Below are 18395 nucleotides of genomic sequence, written 5' to 3'. Positions count from 1 at the left end.
AGAAAACTGGATATAAATGACTACTAATATTTATGGAGTCAATTTGCTAAAGTAGCTGGCCTTCAAAGACTCAGAAACAAGGTTTAGCAATATGGTTACAGAAAGGCCTCACTAATCTTCTACAGTTTTTATTCAGAGGTAAAAATCCTATATGCAAAAATGCACTAGCTTCCCACGATTTAGTAGTTTACAAGAGCTTTCATTTTCACTTGGTCAGGCATATACTGTAAAAGAACTGTCTGACAGATTTTACAGATGAAGTACAAGTGGTAAGTAAATAAATCAAAGGCTGCCTTCCAGGCTGGGGAAATGTAGCCCTTTGTAAATATTATTTGGAGAAGTGACCACTTCATACGGGTACTTTTAACTTCATTAGAAGCCTAATGAATCTACCATGAACATAATGAGAGAGACAGACCAGACTAAAAGAAAGATGGAAGTATTTCTTGCAAGTTTTTTAACAGCTTTTCTCCATACTTCTGATTATTTATAGCCATTATAAAATGGCAGTGCATTTGGGAAAAAAAAAGAAAATAAAGAAACCACCACAACATAATAAAACATCAATATAAACAGACACAACCGTGTTACAGTACTAAAGTACTAAATTCTACAAGCCGCTGTACAAAGCATCCAAGATTTATGGCTTGATCTGAAGCCTAATTGGAAAGAACAGAAAAGCCAAGGGAGGAAGGAGATGGGAAGAGAAAGGAAAGAACAGCTTGGTTCAAGAGAAATCCCGTAAGGCGATGCAAAGCCTACCTTCAATGTGGATAGGGGCACTGCCCTGCAGAACTGCAGCAATTACAAGGTGGCACCAACACAGAAACTGTTCTGTGCAAGAACCTGGTGGCTCCTTATGCAGGCCAGACTGCCTGGAGAGTACGTGGCAGTATCTATCTCTGTCTGACTGATCAGAGGCCAGGGAACTTTCTGAGACACAGATGAAGTCTTTGCATGTACTACAATCCTTGAAAGACTTTGTGTCTGATTCTAGGAACCCACCTAAAACATGGGTAAAAACGGGCTCCAGCAAGGAGATGCACAGATTAACTACATATTGTCCTAAGAACCACCTTATTCTACTGGGTCTGAACCTTAGGTCAATGCTTCTTTATTCTTCTTGGAACAAAAGAATTGCTGAGGTTGGAAAGAATCTTTGGAGCTCATCTGATCCAACCTCCTGCTCAAGCAGGGCACCTAGAAGACATTTGCCCAGGATCAGTCCAGATGGCTTTTGAATATGTCCAAAGATGGACATATCACAACCTCCTTGGACAACCTCAGTCAATGTTCAGTCACTTACACAGTAAAAAATGTTTTCCATCACATTCAGAGGGAACATCCTGAGTTTCAGTTTGTACCCATGCATTTTCTCTTGTCCTGTCACTGGACAGACACTTAAAAGAGCATGGCTCCGTCTTCTTTTCCCACTGCTTTGAGGAATTTGCACACATTGATGCAATCCACCAGTCCAGCCTTCCCTTCCCCAGACTGCAGAGCTTTCTCAGCCTTTCCTCATATGTGAGATGTTCTACCCACTGGCTTTAGCGAGACCCTGTCCATACCACATAACATTGTAAGATTTTTAACATACTCTTTTCTGGCCACCTCCTTCCCAATCCTAGTAGACAAGACTTAGTATGGAAACTCTAATATAATTTATTAAGAAAGTTTTATTTTTCACTTATCTATTTGCATATTTATAAGAAAATTTAATGTGTGGTTTTCATTACTACTGGCACAGATTCTCATTGAATGCATTCGCTACTAATCCATGCCAACGAAACTCCTCTGCACAATAACGAGTGATCAGAAAAAGACATTAGTAAGGTCAAAACAAATTCATCTTTACGTGTGGCTTCCTGCAAAAAGTTTTGCAGTCGACATCCAAATCTCATTAGAATGTAAGATTAGGTAACTCAACAAAAGGAACAGCTCTTTAATGAGAGCAATGGAATTGCTGCTTCAAACGATAAAAGAAGCGATGGAGTAGCCAATTCCTGTTAACAGGTGCGCCTCTGCTGATGCAGCAACAGTCACAACACCCACAGGATCTGCAACAGCAGGTTCTTGGCTACAGACTCTCTCCTGAGTGCTGCCTTGCTGCTTCTGAACAAGTAGGCAAAGCTCTACAAACACACTTTATCTGCCAGCTGACAAGATGACTTCATAGGGACGCTGAGGCTTCAAAAGTACATTTGCTCTTGGCAAATCTTCCTCTGACCTGCTCCACCAAAGCCCCAGAAATAAATGCCTGGGAACATGACCAGAGCTTGAAATTCATTGCTGATGAGACAGGATGTCTCCTTTCTGCAGGAGCCATAATCAAAGAAATTCACCAATAAGGACAGAAAAGCTATAATAAATATAGCAATATTAGTTGAGAACACAAAGAGAAGCATATTCCTCCAGCTTCCTAGAACACTTTGGTTTTTTCCACCACAAATTTCATTAGTTCACACTGAGCTCCTAATGCTTATAAATCTACACTGGAAATATCTTTTGGCATTAAATTCCCTACATTTCCCATTTTATTATCTAGTTTTCTGGAATGGAATTACTAGAGATCTGAACAGGTCTAAGTGTCCATTGACCCAGCTGAGTGCCTAAAAGGACTATCTTAAAAATAAATTATGCCCAAGATATTTTTAGTTGATTTGTTTTGGTTTCGGGTTGGGTTTTTTGCGGATTTTTTTCAAACTACAATTTCAAGGAGCACTTCCAGGCCAATGAAACACCTTTAGTTACAAAATGTGGTAGCATCCAAGAGACACCAACTGATGGAGATCCCACCTGTGATGCAGAAGGCTCAAATTCCTTGTTTGAATAAGATGGTCACAGTAGACACACCAAATTGCAAATATTTGTGTTACCTGTTAATCTGCCACAGAATATTCTTGGGAAAGTACATGAAAGAGATAAAAGACAGCATGATTTCTTCACTGGGTCTGTCATCCAGCTCTCTGGACTTAGAGATCCCCAGATCCCAAACCCACTATAATACTGTGGAATATCGTATCTCCAGCACAATCCCAGCAATTACATTAGAATACTTAAAACATGACTAGTTCATTGCTGACAAATAGATAACAAAAAAGATGTTTCTGCAACTCTGATCCAAAACCTATCGACTTGTCTGTTTCTTCATTGTTATAAAACACTACTACGTTATTCAACCACCAGCAGAAATATCCTCCGTTAATTCATTGAGTCCCCTTTTGAAATCTATTTATGCTTTTATTATTTCTGCCTCACAGCATCCTGTAGCAATGAGTTACACAATGTAATTACTTGAGGAATAAAAAAGCACTTCCCTTTATACTTATTCAGAGCAAGGGCTTGATCTTGGCTCTTCCACACATAAGATTAGAATGAGTCTCTCCCTGGAGAGATTCTCAGTCTCTCTCCTGTTGCAGCTCTTTTGTAGAATATAAATAATTCAAGAGAGATGGCTGGGGCTCTTACCTGAATCATAGAAAATTAAAACAAAACACAGCATGGGTTTTTTTTTCTCCATACATTTTGTTTGGAATTCCACTTTCATCCCAAGAACATTTCCTCAAAAAGTTAGGAATTTGATAAATCACCTTTTCTTTTTGCTTCCCTGTATTCAGCCAGAAAACAAGATGTATCCAAAACTTCCCAGGTCTACTTATTAAAAGGAGTATCCCAGTAGCCCAGTTTTAGCTATGAGATCAACACGTATGTACAAACACATAACCTCTCTAGGTATATTCAAAGTGCACGTTCCCCACGCAAACATATCTGCAGCACTCACTGTCAGTGACCAGCCCAGTCCCCTCACGGCCACACGTTTGAACACCAACAACTTCAGCCCCACTTTCGAGCTGCAAAAGCTGTGTGACTGGGGCACAGAGTGGGGATGTAGCACAGGTGGGACAGGAGTTACCTGCACATGAAATGTGAACACCTGTCCTCCCACCATGAAACACCAAAACAAGGTTCTGGGACAGAACTCAGCCAAAGCCAAGATTTACCTCTGTCTTCAGAGATTCACAGATATAAATAAAGCATAGGCATTTATTTTTAAAGCAGTAGAGTATCTGAAACACGGTTACAATCTGCAGTTCTGTTCTTATTCATTCTCTCCACTTCAGTAGGAATTTCACCAAGGAATAGGGATGAGCAGATGCAGGGGGTAGCACATTAATAAATCAAAAGTGTCATTAAAATTTGTAAACTAGTATCTTCTGGGAAGTCTTGGCAATTAGTCTCAGAGCTTTCTTGGCAAACAAAAAATTAATAAATCCAAAAGGCCCCCAGACTGATGACATCCCCGCCCCCACAGAAAGGTCACTAATGAAGCAATTAAGAGACACAACAAATGGACCAGTCAGCAGGCTGGCTCACAAAAGACAAATGAGCTTCATGAAACAAGAGGACTAAGACATCTTAATAAGCAAAGGTGGGACTTCAATCCACACACCACCCCAAGACACATGCAAAGGCTTTTAGATTCATTTGCTGGGATAATACTTTTCACATGATTTCGCAGTGGCCCCCTTGGTCTCCACCATCTGAGGCAACATTAACACGATTACAGCAAGGAACCACCAGAAAGCAAAGGTGTGAACATTACTATTTCTTTTTGGAAAATCCTCTGGGATATAACAGGGCTAGGGAAACATTGGGAAGGAGACAAATGAAACTTCTCTACAGAAGTTAGTCTTATACTTAAAAAATAAAGTATTAAAAAATGAAGTCTTTATTACCATTACTGATTTTGCCTAATCCTAAAGCATAGCCCTGAATTTAATACAAGCCTAATAATTTTTACTATTGGTTGCCAAAACAACATTTAAAATAGTTTTAACTCACACTATCCCTTTGTTGCAATGACAGCATCTCCTTCTAGTTTGAGCTGCAAAGAATGTATGCTCTGGACACTACCTGGGACTCTGGCTCATTTGAGGAGGGCTAAACCTATGGTTCATTCTGTTCAACTCCTTGAATTCTTTTTTTTTTAATTACCATGAATCATCCCATTCAGCTACACACAGCCCAAGCAAATCTGAACAATCCCTTCAGTATATTTCCTGACATCCACAATTAAATATTTATTTAGATCATGCTGTTAAACTAAGGGCCACCATCTTCATTTGGCAGGAGCTAGCTCAGGAATGGGCCAACATGCAGCTACTCTGCATGTCCCAAAGTGTTCCAGTGTGGCTCCCATGCCAAAATGACATCTATGTATGGCATGTATGACTGCCAGCCAGGCTGAACTGGACCAGGATGAACTGGACCACCCACTGTGGGGAAACAACTAATCATCAAGAGTACTGGAGGTTAAGAACTGCATAATTCTGAGATTTTGCTGAAGGTGTGCACTGATCGCAACTCGGAGTGCTGGGAGCCTCGATGAACAGCTCTTGTCTCACACTGTGGTCATTGGCTGTGGTTCCCCATTCCTATGGTTCTTCAGCAAATATAATCTGCAACCAACAGCTGTCAACCACAAAGATTTTCATAGCTGGCTCTCATAGCCTCAAAAAACTCACCATCATTAAGCTAAGTTATTTATACATTCTAGCCAAAAGCAACAGCAGAGATGTCAAACTTTTGGTCACCCTGGTTTTCAAATCCAAGAGAGATCAGGGCGCTTGTACACACACAGCTGGCTCCTTCCCTCAGTGCCCTGATGGTGGCTCACTGCAGATGCAAGAAACCCTTCTCCTCATCAGCAGAGGACTTTTGCACTTTGCAGCATTATTAAAAAGTGCCAAAGAAGATGCAATAATGGGAAGCATTACTACTTTGAAAATCAGCTCCATTAATTTTACGCCTGAATACAATCATCCAGAAAATAGCACATATCGAAGATGCATGTCATCAGCATAAAAGTGGAAAATTATAAATGTAATCAAATTTGACAATACTGAGAGGAGATGTCAGCTGCTGGTCATGGAGACTGCATTTCAATACAGCAAACTCCAGGAAAACTGCAATGGCCCAGTGGAGCCAAACCAGTACTAAACAAGAGGTTATGGCACAAACCAGAATTTGCCATTCATAATGCAGTCTAAATAATGTGTTGATACTGGGATAGAAACACTCTTAAGAAAGCTCTGTCATGACCTGTTTCAGGTTTAGCTTGTATCACAGAGGATGATATGGAAATTTGCTTTTTCAATCTCCTGATCCCTGACTTCTTTACTCACCAGTCTTAGGAGCTGCTACATTTGGAGCAACCAGGCTAAGCCTCAGTTCCCAAAGGGCACTTCACACCACATTCACCCTTCCCCACCTAGAGCAGCCCTATGAAGCCAGCTCTATGTGCCACACACAAGCCTAGGACATAGACATCAGAGTGAGCTGGGACATTTTTGCAATGCTAGAGGTACACTGACACATTGTGAGGGTCTCTAGGGACTGTGGGAGGCTTAAGAGGAGATTCCATGGGAGGAAACAACATGAAGCCCTCTGGTAGCTCAAACAGAACTGAATGAAACAGCAATGCATGACATGAGGCAGCCTGCAACCAAGCTGGGGGGTTTTACTCCTCTCTGCTCCAAACTAGGGCTGCAGCTGCTGCATTTTGCAGCTGCCTCTATTAAAAAGCTGAAAGGTTGTTTTTTTTTTTTTCTAACTCAACAAAGAGACTGAGACCACAGACTAACCTCTTTAGGCACAGCAGCCACAAGAGTAAAAAAAATGCTTGGGGATTTTTGACTGCTGCCATGGAGACATAATTTCTTGGTTAATAAACAAGAAAGAATATATATATAAAAATATCTTCATCAGCATTTTAGCCACTTAAACAGAATGAGTTAGTCACAATTTTGGGTTAAGGCATGGGCCAGCATTATGTGCAATCTGGTAATTTAGCTAGGAAAACACCCAGAGGAGGGGAACTCCACGGGACCTATCTGAGGAGGGTAAAATGGTAGCAGGGACTCAGAGCTGACACATGCAAGTGCTTGCACTTTGAAAGAAAATCTAAACTGCTCCCCACTGCCCAATTAGCTGATGTGTTGCAGTCATGGCTGTGGCATTGATCATAAATGGCTCCTTGCTCACTTGTGCCTCTCCTGTCTTCTGGATCACCATGTTGTCTGTCTTCACCTGAGATTGAGAGCTCCCTTGAGAGGGAAGCTGTCTTTTTAGTACTGCAATCCAAACAAATAAAATAAATGAATACATTCCTGAGTACTAAAGCAGGCAACAATGGAAAACTTTTTATTCCAGTTATCTCAGCAGAAAGAAACTACTCAATACACTCTGGTTGAAAAAGTTGAAAACATTTTAAATATTACAATATCAACTTTAAATACTTATCCAGAATGTTCTCACAACCCTATCTCAATACTGTACAGCTTAAACAATTCCTGTGAAGAACCTGGCACCTACTCTTTAAAAAGAGTTCATATTTCATACAGATCCCTCCTGTATGCTTACAGTTCCTCGTGGACAGTGAAGTTTGATACAGAGAACCTGGCCTACAGACAGTCAGGGAATTAGAGGTGCTCCAACAGCACTTCAAATCAAAACCACATAAGTTTACAGATTTAAAGGGAAATTTGTTTTCCTTTTGTTGATGGAGAAGAGGTGTTAGTGGGGTGAAAAAAAAAATCTACAGAAAGCATATGGCCATCCCTTCATTAATTTTTTATTTAAAGCAGGCAGGATTCTTAACTACACAGTTAGATAATTCACTAGGCAATGAGAACTGAGGAAGAGTTTGCATGTCTAAAAGCTTAAATAATTTTTACAGTTATATTTGTTGACCTATGAAAAGACATCTCTCTAGCTATTCACACCATCACAAGTATAGTAAAGTAGCAATAAAGTAGCTTCCTTTCATAGGAGGAAAATTATCACCTCTACTCAACTCAGTGGGAAAAACAAAAATCTAACCTACAACTGACAGGTATCTCCTGTGACAAAGAAGAGATGTGGCATTCGCAAGCAAGAGAGGGGGTGTGGGTGTGTGTTTTTTCCTTGAAGCTGGCTGCTTCAGTAGCAATAAAGACCTTTTTTGTGATTGTTTGAGGCCAAGAAGCATGATTTTTGATATTAGAGCAATGTCTGTGTTCCTGCATTCAAATGCTGACTAGAATTTCCTCTAAGCTCATACCAGCCTGATATAGGAGCAGTTTTCAAATGTAACTTCTAATTCTCCTCTCTTCCTCTGTTGCTCTCACTCCCTTTTTAATTACATTCAGGATGCTTTCTTATTGATTTACTTGTTTTTGTATTTAGATGCAGTGATTAGAAATTCTTTTTATATGGCAATTCAGTTTTCCATTAAAAGAAGCCTCTCATGCTATAAACCCAGGGGGAACTGAGGAGGAGATTTTGATGCAAGATGATATTTGGAGATTGCATTGCACTCTGCTCTATCTCAGCATCCTCTGCTGTGTAATTCATTGCTCTCTGCCACACAAGCCACATTCCTCTGTTGTGAAGGCAACTGTATTTGCCAAGTGGTCAGCATAGATATCATACAGCAGCACAGCTCAGACGGGCAGGACTCCTGGTTAGCAGAAAGGATATCTTTTGATACATAGTTGAAGTTGCATTCAGTTTGTGATCCATATGGGGACTCAAAGAGTCTACAAAAAATAACTAAAGAAAGCAAACCTCTTGCCAGGAGGCTAACATTCATTCTGCAAAGACAAATCCTCCTTTTAAAATTTTCAGGGTCTCAAAAACAAAAAGGAAATATTGAAAAACACCAATTTAAATAATGGAAAGATTCAGGGGCCTGAATGTGCAAACAGAACAGGAAATTCCAAGAAAATGAGTATTTCTCTGGCTTATTTCTTACACTTAGTATCTATTTGCATTTCTACAATGTCCTTTGCAGAGAAACTCATAGATGCTCTCCAAGATTCCACACTCCCCTTTCAAGTAAAACATGGCTTATTCCTGAATTTTCCAAGTGGAAAATAAGGTTTAGAGCCCAGGATATCTCCCTACTAGCTCTTACCCTGAGCTTTCCTCACAGACCTAGGAAAAGAACCTGAGTAGCTCTAACTTCTCAACTTCTCTGTATCTCCAGGCCCCCCACTGGCCACTATTTCACTGGAGACCAGATGCAGAAGTGTTCCAGAACACACTCCCACAAAGCAGTGAGTTTTACCAGCTGACCAAGTGCTGGATGCTTTCAATTGTATTGATGATTAATTACATTTCTATCACTTTGGGAAGCCTCCAAAAGGGGTGCTGCTATTACCTTTCTGCAGAGCTCAGGTGATGCTGCAAGCTCGGGATTTAGACAATGTTTTCCTGTTTGTTACATCATTTATGCAGGGCAGATTGTTTGGCAATTACATTTAAAGTACAATTACTGTGCCATTTGTACTTGCTATGTAAAGAGGCAAAAGTTTTTTAAGGCATTAATACCTTCAAAAGTACCAGGGTAAGTGGAAATGACTGTTCTCTCTTATTAGCTGCATGGTTATTTATACTTTTGCAGATTACCATGGTGCAGTGCAATTAGGCTTCTTAAGTACTGTTCAAATTGAGAAGTTTCAAGAGCTCTACTGAATAATTAACCCTTAAATACATTTACAGGAATAAACCTTCAGCAAATGGCCAAAGCCTCCTCCAAACAGGGGCTTTTAAATCACCTGTGAAGAAAGAAGTACAAGAGACCATCTGCCAAGGGCTCACACCCAAGCAATAGCTACAATGCACTGACTGTTCCACCAGCGACACTTGGAGCAGGTTTCACAATAGCTGTAGTACACCAGGTAAATCTGAAACAAGGCACTTGGTCTCACCAGCCCTGGCTGCCTTTTTTTTTCTTCTTTTTTTAAATGTACCTAAGGGTAAAAAAACACCTGATGGCAATTCCATTAAAGGTAGGATCACTCCACAGGCAGGATGAAACAATTTGCTGATTTCAAATATGAAGGATCTGACCTGTCTATAGGGCTGAGTTTGGGGACTGAGGGGATTTTAAGTTATTTCTTTATTTTAAATGCAGACACACACTTCCAAACACACACTCTCTCCAGAAGCATGTTTCCCCAGGGCAGGACAGTCTATCTCCCATGCCAGACTTGGAACTTGGCAGCTATGTGGCACCATCCAAGTACATCCACAGAGGAGAAGACACTGTGGCATCTCCAACTCCTCAGCAGCTACTCTCCTTACAGCCCAACACACAGTCACTGCCAAGATGACCCTCTTAGCTCACAGGGGTGAGGAACAAAGCTAGGATCAGCTAAGATTATATCATACACTGTGTTTTATTCCTTCTCAGACACAGTTCTAGCAAGTGTGTACCCATCTATAGAGCCTGTTCTCACTGCCAGCCTCACAGTGGAGAGAGGAAGGACACTCAAAGGTGAGAAAGAAACCAAGCTCCTCTGCGTGCCAGGGAAGTGCCATTACATGATGAAACCCTCTTGGTTGCAGACCCCACTTCATTAAAGGAATGTGGCCTAATCTTGCATCCCTTTTCCAAAGAGCAGCTCCATTTGTCTCAGATTCTTTCCCAGCTCCTCGTCTGAAGAACTCAGGTACTCCCCCATGCCCACAGCTGGGGTCAGCCCCCAGACACAGTGCAGCCCCTCCGTGCTGTGATTTCCACGTACCTCCACAGTGAGCTCTCCGTAACACTCCCCAAGTTGAAGTCGTAGAGCTTTGTCAGAATGAGAATCACCTAGAGAGGGAGGGAGTGAGAAAGAGAGAAAGGGAAAAGAGGAGAAAAAAAAGGTTGATGTTAGATTTTGTAACAATACACAGGGCATATGAAACCACATAAAAGAAAGCTGAGCATTTATCCATTAAAGTTGCAGTATTATAGGATAAGGTAGATTTAAAAAATAAAATTGAAAATCATTAGCTTAGTGCATTGTATAACCAGTAACACTTATTTTAATCCCAAAATGTTTTGCATTTGAAGTAAAACATGCCACCAGGAATTAATCAGACTTTGTGAGCTGACCTCTCTGCAACTATGATTATTCAAAGTCAGGGATGGAATCAAATGCACCCTTGTTAATTCAATAGCTCAATCTAAAATTACAGTGAATTTCTTTTGTCTCCCAACATTCTATCATTAATTATTCAGTCTCCACAGAACGAACTGGCAAGTTGTTTTTTTTTTTTTATGTAGATACCCATCCACCAAAACAATCCATCTTGCCTAGAGTCAGCTTTGTTTTCTCCATCTGCTGTCACTGACTCCAGAGCATGGGAATTCCTACATGCCATCACCTTCCCTCAGTGGTAAGAGGGACACAGAGCATGACATTCTGCTTATGCACTGAGCAAGACAAACCTTCACTTGGCTCTTTAGTGCTCAAGGACAGTCAGAGGCCCCAGGAATCATTAACTTTCTGGAGAAAACACTCCTGAGTCATGCCTCTGCAAAACTGAGGCTGGGGGAGAGGGAGTTAAGCAGTACATGGGGGACCATAGAGGAATATACTTTCCCTCTGATCTATCTGGTGCTGTGACCTCAGATTTCACAGGTAAATGTAATCCTCCTAGCCACAAGCTACATTGCCAATGCCCTTCTCTATGGAGTTCTGCATAACTCCAGAAAGACAGTTATGCATTTTGATAGCTTGGGAGCCTCTGTGCAAGCTCCCAGGCTCACATGGGACAGGAACTTGTGCAGAGGGAACAGAGGGAAGGTAAGAGCATTTGAGTATCTGCTCCTTGCCTTTTTAGTATTACTAATGTCATACAGTTCATTCCCTTGAATTCTACAGGACCAGCCTCAAGGAAGAGCTCCAGGGCACCTCTTCATTTTTGTCTTGCATCATTTTAACATTTCAGCATCATTTCCTCCTTGCAGGATTCAAGCACAGGCCAGTTTCCCTCACATCTGCTCCAGCTGTGAGAGAGAGCAAAGTTTAAAGCTTTGCAGAAAAATGCCAAAGGATTAATCAACATCACAGCTGCTGCAGCACTCATTTACTCTCAGCATAATACCAGGAAAAAACCTGTTCAAATTGTAAGGGACCTTGATACGTGACTGTGCAGTCAGTGCCCATCTTAATGACTTTAGAATAGATGCTCTGAGCATTCCTCCCTCTCCTGGATTCACTTTTATCATCCCCTATTGCATTTTACCCTTTATTTCCCCAAGCAGAGACCTTTAGGAAGGAGATAATATCCAAGCTGCTTCCAGCAGGGTGTGAAAAGAAACCTGCCAGGCAGATTTGAGTCAGCATATGCAAGCCCATGTCAGCTGAAACCAACACTATGCTATGGGGAAATAAGGCTAACATCATTTTTAATGCAGCCTAAACCCTGCACACACCTTCCCATACAAAGGAGGAAGAGCCAGCTGCAAGCTGCAGCAACCAAGGTCTGCATGGTTTGTGTGCCTCCACCCCTTAAACCCAGCAGGGCAGCCTCCTCCCAGCTAAACCCAGTGAGAATGACATTTTTAGGATGTTCCCTATAATCCTACGGGCACTCAGCCAGGAGTCCTCTCAAGACTCTGTAGGAAGCCATGCTCTATGGCACAAGCCCTGCCCTGCCTGAAATTACACCCCTCATATTGCTCCCAACAGTGGTGAGGTTTCACAAAGTTTTTGAGTTTCAAAGTCTAAGCGCAATGAAGACAGCCGAGTTCAGTGGATCCTGGATTCATTCCTAAACATTGTAAATAAAATCTGTGTCTTGATCAAATTTCAACAGATTCTACTTTATTTCTACCCTAAACTGCAATTACAATTAAAGGCAGCATCCATACTCTCCCAGCTCTTTGTGTGTCTCTCCCCAGATCTCCTATGCCCTATATTTTTGAAGCTGTCACTTCTGTATTACCACCCTGCAAATCCCAGGATAACAACAGCTTTACAGAAGTGGGCTGAATGCTACTGAGCTCCTTGGTATAAATTCATAGTAAAAGCATGTTGTTTAGTATGACTTTTCTGGATTTTTGCCCGGGATGACTGACTAACATCCATCTCTACTCAGTGATGCATGGAAAGCACAAGCATCCCCTGAGCAGTATCTTACACACGCTCCCAGGAAATAGCAGGAATTTCCTGAGGCAGTGGTAACACCTACAGCAACCTGTCCCTAAAAATCACTCACCCCATGAGCCCAGGACAGGCAACATTCCCACACCACTTAGCCAGGCAGCTTCCACACTGCTCCTGCTTGCTTTTGAGAAAAAACACCCCAGATTCAATAAAGGCAACTCTTGCAATGGTTTGGGAGTCTAAAAACGAGAGAGGATCTGAGAATCTGAACACACAACCTTCCCAAGAAACGTTTCAAAAGCACCTTCCCCCTACACCGCTGCCTTGTGATACCACAGAGCAAACTCAGCTGCTCAGGGAACGCCATGGGGTCGAGACACAGACAAGAGCCTGAGAGGCAGAGCTGGATGCTGAGCCATCCCCATGGGCTGTGTTTGACACAGCTCTGCAGAGGAAACATCGAACGCTTCCAAGAGGATATTCTGAGGAACCAGCACACTGCCCCAGCCATGCTAAGAAGAAACATGAGGCAGGGGCAGAGGTGGGAAAGCACCAGATTTTCTGTCATCTCGTTGTTTGAGTGCTTTAGATGAAAAAGGATGGAACAAAATAAGAGGAAAATTGGACACATTTTCCAGAACAGAATTCTGACAGGAAAAAGAAAAATTAAAAAGGCAAAAAAACCCTCCTTGACTCAGGCTGAGACATTTTATTCCAATTTCTGCTTTGTAGTTGAAGAAGCTCAGCTTGTTTTTGTGAACACTAACAAATTACTTTTTTTTTCCATGCCACTGTAATTTTGCATGAAAATCTTGATGGGTTTCATTTTAAAAGCTGAATTCTACTGAAAACCGGAGATTTTACAATTAAGGCACTATTTCAAAACGAAAACATTTTCTTCCCCTGAACTGAGAGAAATCTGGAATTGCCACCCCATAGAAAATGGGGTGCAACATAAATTAAAACATTTTGCTCTGGGGAAAAGAAATAAAAATGTATTAAGTTCCATGAAATTCAGAAACAGCAAAAACTTACATTTAGGCATTACTTAATCAAAATAAAGAAAACACCTTTGTAGTGCCAAATTAAACTGTTTCTATTCATCAAACCAATCTTTCCAAAATTAATTCCAAGTCAGCTCAATGCTAAACTGCACTTTGCTATGGGATCATACTTCTCACTTCAGAAAATACAGCTCAGATATGAAATTTCCTCATCTTCTGCAAGCTAGGCTCCACACAATACACTGTGCTTCCCAGGACACCCCAGGGCAGGTGTCCCTTGGGACATCAAGCAGCTCAGCTGGTTGAGAATGAAAAAAAGGGAAAGAGTCTGCAGGACAGAATGTGGAAATAAGGAGGCTGAATTACATCTCCCTTAAGGCAATATAATCCCTACAGAAAATGCAATTTCAAGCTGAGCTTACACAAAACTTAATGACCTGAATAATTTAACAAATTGTTTTGGTTTTGTAGACAGAAATGGGAATGGAGAAAGGATAATCAGAAAAAATATATTTTCTTTGGAAAGAAGTGATGTTCCAGTTCTAAGAGATTTTTCTTATGTGCTTTATCTTTCACACATGCAGCTCCACATTGTATATAGGTTGCAGTTGTTTTCACAGTCTACTAAATACTCTACTTTAAGGCTTATATAAAAAATGCCAACACCTGTCAATCATTTACCTTCAATGGTCTATACGTCAGTACAGATTAAGAGCCTCTGGCACTGAGGAATCCTGACACGATGCTCTACAGCATACTAAACCACTAAATCCAGATTTAATATGACGGACCATTTCTCTAAAATAAGGCCAGCAAGTATCCAAAACTGTCCAATTCAGCAGCCTTGAGTCTTAACACAACTTGGCTGGCATGAAAGCAGAAGAAATACAACAAGGAACATTAGCCCACATTTCATTCTATCTCAAAAGCACATCCCTGAAGGGATCTCTATTGTTCAGGCAATTATCAGGAATCTCCAAGCCCACAAATCACAAAAGTAGTCAGAAGCTTTTCAGAGTGTTTGGTGGTGTAACAATCTTCCATGCCAATAAAATTTTACTACGAAGGAAAATTACTTCAGTTCATTAAACCAGCTCCAGATCTTGCCAATTCTAAACTGGCAAAATGCTTTGCATGTACCCCAGAGTGGAATATATAATGCCTGTTTCCCACAAATTAAGAGTGCAAAGGCACTGCAGTTCCTTCAGAAGGTTGACAGTGAACTCCAGAACAAGTGAAAAGCACCACACCAAAGGTTGTGTGGAGACCCTACACTCCTGTGTAAGGGGACATTGATATTAGGGACACGAGAGGGAAGAGCACAGCAGCCAAAGTAGATGTCAGACAGACATCTGAAAGGCCAGCTCTGATTCACTTCAGGAGATTTCTCTGAGTGATCCTGCTGTATCAGCACAGAGATTAACACAACTCATCAGTAGCCCTGTGCACATATTTGCCATGTGCAATTAATAAAGAGTACAGGGATGAGCACTAGGCAGCACAGAGCACAGCAGAAAGAGGGCAGACAAATTTACATGTGAAAAATGAGAGCTCTCCACTCACTTGCTCTGGCATGCTGGGGGTCTCTGTCTCCTGCCCACAGACATATTTCCATGATGCTTGCAACATTTTCTACCCTCAGCCAACCACAGGAAGCTTGTCTGCAATTTCTATCTGCCATTCCCCAATCCATATGAGAGCAACAGCACCCAAAAGGTAAATTTCAAATGTGAGCAACCACAGGATACTGGGAACCAGTGTCAGTAAAAATGCTCACAGCCAAAGAAAAATTGGCTTAAACTGCTCTGGGACCTAAACACTAGCAGCGCTGATCTATGTAGGTCCCTGATGTTTTCTTTTTTGGGATCTTTTTGGGGTTTTGTTTGGGGTTTGGTTTGGGCTTCTTTTTTGTGGTGGTGGGTGGTTTTCAAGGCACAAGATTATTAACTAAAGATGGACTGATTGGCAAGCACATGGACATGCACATTCACAATCATTAATTTCTAAGGCACTCTTTCATGCAGTCTCTTCACTCAAAGATAATTCTGTCAAAAGCCACCAATACCAGCCTAATTCTTCCCAAAGTAACACTCAAAAGATGGGGAAAGGACCATTTACATGCTCAATCTATATTTGTGCTGAAGTGTGTGGTAGGCTGACCCCAAGCAGGAACTAAGCACAAACCTAGATACTGGCTCTGTCCCACCTCAGGTTGATGGAGGAGAAAACCAGAAAAGCAAAAATGAAAAAAACCTTGTCATTCCTGACATTGCCATTAGTCAAGGAAAGGGAAGAAACTGTAAAGAAACAAACAAGTGATATAAGGGCAGTCATTGACTGTCCTCCCCAGCAGACCAATGCAAAATCAGTCTTAGAACACAGTTACTGCTGCTGAGGATGATGATGTATGGAACACAACACCTTTCTGACCTCCTCCTTCAGTGGGCAGAGTGAGAAACAGAAAACCTGACACTACGAGACTCTGTTCAGCTACCCCTAAAACACTGATGTGCTATCAGCACTGCTTTAACCTGGAATTCAGAACGCAGCATGGCACAGGCTGCTCTGAGGGAAATTATTCCCTCAGAATAGTGTTTTCCTAGGTCAAGATAGCATGATTCTCAAAAACAGTCACTACATAATCCTGGTCTCATCAAAATCTCTTCACACAAATACAGCCTCAAAAATGTATGTGTGCATGTGAGTGATCACACTATGCAACATCACCATCCTCATTTCCACTGGAGGTCTGAGTGCAGTTGCCAATACCCAAGAGTGCCATCTCTAGTTGTGAGAAGCACATAGAACTATTACAAAGCTCCCAGGAGAGGAATTTAAATTCCACAGGTCTTAACAGATTCTGCAAGCATCACCACTATGAAACAAGGCACATAATGGCATCTTTGTTTTACTGATAAGGAGGCAAAGAGAGGTTAAGTGAAATTTTAAGTGTTTCTCTACATGGGAACACTCAGAAAGAAGACTCCAAAATCAACTTTTAAGAGTTTGGTTCAATCTACTTTGCAAATACATATGAAAAATCAAAGAATACTTTATTCTGAAAAAGAGTCTCAATCAAAGAATTCAGCATAGCTGAAAGAATCCAATTCAGCACATTTCGATAATTTGAGGTAAGAGGCATCATCTGGAAGATAAAAACACCAACCTGAGTTCACCCAGAGTAAGAGAATGATTAGCTATAAAGGAACACATACACCTTAAATACCAATCTTCCCTTTTTTCCCAAGTCTGGTGAGCATAGCTGAAGAAAACTTCTCTCCAGATAATAGGAATTAATGAATAGCACATCTTAAGAAATAAGAATATTGTCTTTAGACAATAAGAAAACAGCAGAGGTACTGACAACAAACACAGGCCAAATTTTGCCCCTGGAAATCAGAGTAGCACTTGTGTAAGAGTAAAGCTTTGCCAATTTAACTTGCAGCAAAGGACTTTTTCCTACTTTTTTTCTTTTTAATCTCTGGAGAGACAAAAATGATCTGTGGGTGGCTTCAGGCAGTGCAGACAAAAGAGCCCTCTGAAATTGAAAGAGACAAATCCCAAGATCACACACAGAAGCAAAACCTGTTCCAGTGAACTTGTGATCTCCAAACAGCTGAGACTGTCAAATTTGTCCTCAAAACAAGAACCAGTAACTAAAAGGAGGATATTCACCTTTAATCCTCCTTTGCCTATGTTGCTTATCACTTTCCAGTGGGAAAACTGCCACAGCAGGCTCCTTCTGTCCCCTGCCCTCCTTCCTTTCAATATAAATGAGGCACCACAGTGGGCTGGAGCCAGAGCAGAAGTCTTCCCACTGGCACAGCTGGAGACAGATCACATTATTTTCCCAAAAGCACCTTCCAGATGTAAGCAGCAGTTTGAAATTCCCATTTACAGAACTTGCACTGAATGAACAGAATCTGAGGATGCAAAAAAAAAAAAAAACCACAAACAAAAAAAAAATCAAAACAAAACAAAAAAACCCCTGCAGAACTAAAACCACTACTGTGCCTTGCAGAAAGAGCCAGATCTGGAAAGCCCAACTCTCTCCCCTCCTGTGCCTTTACAAGCAAAAGCAGGGCAGGAATTTTGAATTTTGTGTGCTGGTTCTCTTGGATGCCTTGGCAATTCAAGGGCAAGCCCAGTCTGTCAAAGAAACAGCACCCATGAGCATCAACACAGAGAGACGCCTCTTCCAGAGGCATGGATTTACCTTACTGGCCTCTCACAAATCTAGAAGGTGTTTTTAATTGAATTTGACAGGGTCTTTCATGCTTTTAGTTTTAGGCATTTTTGTGCAGGGACTGTAATTTAGGATATGTTCAGATGCCTTGCACATACAAATCCTTGCTGTGGCAGCGAGTGCAGCTGAATAACCCCACCAGCAAGGCAATGACTAACGACTCCAGGACTCAGAAAAGGAATTGGACTATAATGTTTTACAACAATGTGGTAAAAGAAGTCT

At 41.3% G+C, this 18395-nt stretch overlaps 1 protein-coding gene across 2 annotated transcripts in view; it reads right to left on the bottom strand.

Moving 5' to 3' along the window:
* The window catches only part of SORCS3 (sortilin related VPS10 domain containing receptor 3), a 265160-nt gene that overhangs the window by 168600 nt on the left and 78165 nt on the right, over positions 1–18395 (bottom strand). For both annotated transcript variants that reach the window (XM_068198006.1, XM_068198007.1), the window contains exon 2: positions 10572–10639. In XM_068198006.1, the coding sequence (XP_068054107.1) occupies positions 10572–10639 (68 nt within the window). The remainder of the gene's footprint in view (positions 1–10571; positions 10640–18395) is intronic.

This window comes from Anomalospiza imberbis, chromosome 8 (assembly GCF_031753505.1).
Source record: "Anomalospiza imberbis isolate Cuckoo-Finch-1a 21T00152 chromosome 8, ASM3175350v1, whole genome shotgun sequence".
Classification (NCBI taxonomy): domain Eukaryota; kingdom Metazoa; phylum Chordata; class Aves; order Passeriformes; family Viduidae; genus Anomalospiza; species Anomalospiza imberbis.
This window is presented reverse-complemented; position numbering and strand designations above follow the sequence as displayed.